General features: G+C 33.6%; 1 protein-coding gene across 1 annotated transcript in view; it reads right to left on the bottom strand.

Moving 5' to 3' along the window:
• Nucleotides 1–1,085: 1,085 nt before the first annotated feature.
• Nucleotides 1,086–4,370, bottom strand: part of LOC101492686 (lysine-specific demethylase JMJ26) — a 7,222-nt gene continuing 3,937 nt past the window's right edge. The window contains exons 8-14 of the mRNA XM_073363953.1: nucleotides 4,087–4,370; nucleotides 3,159–3,488; nucleotides 2,203–2,616; nucleotides 2,054–2,126; nucleotides 1,888–1,973; nucleotides 1,674–1,793; nucleotides 1,086–1,508 (exon numbers count right to left, since the gene is read on the bottom strand). The exon at nucleotides 4,087–4,370 is cut by the window's right edge and continues 25 nt beyond it. Coding sequence (XP_073220054.1) covers nucleotides 1,437–1,508; nucleotides 1,674–1,793; nucleotides 1,888–1,973; nucleotides 2,054–2,126; nucleotides 2,203–2,616; nucleotides 3,159–3,488; nucleotides 4,087–4,370 — 1,379 coding nt within the window. The 3' untranslated portion in view covers nucleotides 1,086–1,436. The remainder of the gene's footprint in view (nucleotides 1,509–1,673; nucleotides 1,794–1,887; nucleotides 1,974–2,053; nucleotides 2,127–2,202; nucleotides 2,617–3,158; nucleotides 3,489–4,086) is intronic.

Here is a 4,370-nt window from a genome sequence, read left to right as displayed (position 1 = left end):
TGTGGAGAAATGGGAGGATAACGTCCTGAATGAACTTGGCGCTTAAAACCGAACAACCACACTCTTATTCAGAAAAGCTTTCCCCGTTTGGCCCAACAAATGTACAATGGATAATGTTGGGCTTTGCTTGTCAAGCCCGACAAAAATATAGGTGGTATTACTTTGAGTAGGATTCTTACCATTTCTCAAAAGAAATGAAAAATTCTCCTACTTAATATTTTGGAATGGGCACTCTCTTTGGGTTTATGTTCATGAAGTTGACGTTTCCATTAGAAGGATAACTTATTGGAAATAGATGGGTGAATTTAATGAACAATATAGTGGGTTGTTGACGACATGTTCTAGTGAATTGTGTAGTGTTATGTTATAAGTCATACATCTATTCTAGTGAATTGTATAGCGTTATATTATAAGTCTTACATTTGGGAGTTGAAAATCTCACATAAAAAGTAAGATTCATAAGTCTTGAAGATCTTCTATTTAATAGCGTATAGTAAAAGTTGCTCAATGGTGTATAATTATGAATTTTTTTATTAAAAAGTCTTACCTAATATGTGAAACATATAAATTTAAAAACTCCCACGTACAATAAATTAGTGTTTGAACGTATCTCTTTTTGAGTTATACTCGTAACCTTGTAATAAATTTATAATAGAAAGTCTCACATAAGAATTGATGCTTACGGACCTACTTAGGTTCTCTTACATAATAGATTAGCTTTTTAGAATGAACTCTCTCTTTAGATTTATGCTCATGAAAATTCTTTAAACGACTAACTTATTGGAAATATCTTCCGACAGAGTCCTAACCAGTTGAAGTCATCAAGTGAAGTATCTCAAATGGTTTACTTTTATGATTTTCACATTGAGGAACATTGCCTTTAAGGATTTGACTTTAAAAAATAGAGTATGTAATAACAATTGTTAATGAAGATGTCAATAGTCGATATTATATCTACATACATAACAAATTATAAGTTATTGAAATCTCGACATTTGATTTTCTCATAGCAATTTACAAAATATTTGATTTTCTCATAGCAATTTACAAAATAAATTACTTCTAAAAATTGATCAAACGCCAAATAACAATAAACTCGATTTCTTTCATAAGCTATACCTACACTCTTGTAATGTATCCTTCGAAATAACAACAAAAACAAGGTCGCTGTCTAATATAATGCCTATATTTTCTTTTGGCATGAATACCATAATTATTCAGTAATATTTCTCTTGAAAATTTCTCTGTTTATTACTTTTTTTTAATGATAAAAAAAGTAATAAACACAGACTTTGTGAAAAAAACTCTATTGTGAGTGCCATTAAACCCTCCCAATGAAGCATTCCAACTTAAAAATTTCTATCTGGACACTGTTTACACTCCCAGCAACCTATAAGGAAAAATGAAGTAGCTTTCTTCATGCAGCATTCAGCCAATCAAGCACAATTGAGTAAAGCTTTTAGGTCTTTGACAGCTTGATCAACCGCATAAACTATCATCTTCTTTATCTGTTCCATCATAGATAAAAAAGCAACATAAATAACCAATAACTCACCACATATAGAAAAGGAAAACATCATGTTCTCTCCGATAACTTATTTTGAAACTGACATCATAAGGTAGGGAGTATAACAAAAAAGACAGAAGAATTATATTTTAGAAGAGCATATCACCTCAAGTTTATCTTCTCTAGCTTTGTGGTTCTTTGGGAGCTGACGAAATTCTTCAGTCAAACGAAGACACTCATGGACATTTTCGGGGGATACAAAGTCTACAGCAACTTTTGTGCATGACTGTGCAAGGTTCGGCATACGATGGTTAGGATTACAAATACATTCAAATTATTTGAAAGTAAACTAATCAAATGTATGTCAAGAGATATTTTACCTTGAGATTCCTGACTTGATGCGGGCATCCGGCAGGAATAAATACTGCCTCCCCAAGTTTTTGCTCAAAAGTCCACGGCTCTACACCTGAAAGCCGAGATTCACATTAATAACTAATTGCAGTAACTGAACTGAGCAAGGAATTACATGAAATTCTATGGACTAACCAAACTCCTCCTTCAACTTCTTTTTGTGCTCCAAATTCAAATAAAAACACTGGTCATGAATTGGATGTACAACCTAATCAACAAAGAATTTGATTTGAGCCTCAAACATTGAAAATAAGAACAAGCAGAAATATAAATCATTATAATACCTGTTTAACCCGTGAACAATAAGTATGCCTGAATTCTTTAGAGTGTTTTCTTAGATATGCTCCTAACTTTTCAGTATCTTCTCTCCGAAAAATATCCCACAGAGCACTACCTGTTACCTTTGTTTCATTTTCTGTACAATTATCAGGAAAGATGGCCTCCTCAGACACATCATTTTGAAAGATATTTCCACTGATTTCAATAGGACGGTTATCCATATCTTTGCATTCTAATATTTCCTTATTTTCTATGTGTTCGCTGTTGTTGCAAGGTCGGCCATTTAGGCATATAGCAACCCTCTCTGGAGCACCATTTTCGCTCTCATCTTGTGCCTTGTGTGCTTCTTTCAATTTGGAAATAGTAGAATGCTGCTCAGCAGTTAATAATACCTCCTCTGTATGGGTCAAAATATTCACCTGTGACAATTATTAAACTATAAATTAGAATTAAAAGAAAATATGCTTCCATGTGAAATTTGACACTATATAAATATAGTTTCTATGCACATCACATGAGCATTTTTAATTCAAGAAAAAACATGTTCAATGTCCAGAATTCCCCTGTCGTTTTAATTTGAGCAATAGAAATTCATACTATTCTCTGAGAACACATTTTATGCTGCCACATTACAATATAGTGACACATTAAGAAACTAAAAATTCAAACCATATAATGATAACCCTTTAGACAAGTGATGTGGAATATAATGGTATAGTTTTTACTTTTTACATCTAAAGGAATTCCCAAACTCTTTAAACAAGCATTTAAAAAAAAATTAATGAAGCACATGGTTGATGCATTGAGAACTAAGTTTTTCAATCCAATGTGCAAACCGAGATGTAGTCATGTAGAGGTTCTCAGGAAGAAAGAAGAATGAAAGCTATATATATGCAGAAAAGAAGATAGGCTGAGACTACTTAAGCAACCAAATTACAGCTCAGTGATGCTTGAAGCATACCGCATCTGACATATCACAGTGAAGCTTTGTTACAGAGTCTCCCCTACCAAGTTCTTCTCTAATCCCATAAGCAATATATGTTTTTGGACCCATGTCAGGTTTTAGGACATGGGCTGGCAACTTTACAGCCAGATTGAGAATTCCAGCCCGAGGATCAGTATACTGTTGAAATGGCAAGGATCGAATAAATTCATCACAATGACGGGGCAAAAGATCTTCAAATTTATCAGAGGGGGGCCAATCTTTTAGCTTGAGCATCTCTGGCCACAGATTTCCATATGTTCTTCCCTCTATATAACCTTTAAAGAACTTACGAGTATTAATTGCTACCTGCAAAGGTTTAGAAGAGTTAAGAATTCTGGCATGCTGCAGAAAATACAAACTAAATATATTACACCGAAGATTTAAGAAGATGGAATAAAGGTTTTCAAGATCGCAATTTAATTCGTAAGATCATAAGAGTTCACAATACGTCAAATCTGACTTATACAAATAAAATCTGGAAGTCAATGGATATAAAACAATGGAGTATCATAGTCAATAGACTCAATACTATACGCCCTGTGAATACATTACTAAGATTTAGTTATCTATTTTATAAATATACTAAGGGGAAATGACAGTATTAAAGCACTCTTGCTGTATTTGGAAAAACTTGAAATTCAAGTAGAGTCCAGAGTAGCAGAGGGATTTAGGAAGAAAATGTCAGGAAAAATGGCTTGATGCCTTTCTCTTTGTTATTCCTCGTATAAATAGAGGTAATTACAAACAAATCAATTTCTGATTTGTGTAATCTATTCTAGGGACAAATTGACAAATGTAATTAATGAGGTAAATAAATTCCTGATTCACAGAAAACACTACAGATTTAGACATAAATACTCTAATTTGACCAAATTCTCAAACTGTGTAATAAGGGGGACCAAACCTCGCAATTGGCCATGCAATCGATGGCCTTCACTTCTGTCATTTTTGAACTGATATCTGAAGCCATATTTTCACACAATGCTCGCCACATGACCATTGGCTCCCAGCTCAGACCTGTCCCTTGTTTGAGAACATCACGAACTATAATAGGTTCGCCATTACACCAATGTTTTTGGAAGAGCAACATCCCTTCTTTTAAAAAGTCTCTTGACTCTGAACAGTATATGTTATTGTCATTTGTGCCTTCTGTAAAGGATTTCTTCCTCATAGAGTTGTAGTTTGATA

This window comes from Cicer arietinum, chromosome 7, assembly GCF_000331145.2.
Source record: "Cicer arietinum cultivar CDC Frontier isolate Library 1 chromosome 7, Cicar.CDCFrontier_v2.0, whole genome shotgun sequence".
Classification (NCBI taxonomy): Eukaryota; Viridiplantae; Streptophyta; class Magnoliopsida; order Fabales; family Fabaceae; genus Cicer; species Cicer arietinum.
Note: the sequence above shows the minus strand (reverse complement) of the source record. Positions and strands in the feature narration are given on the sequence as shown.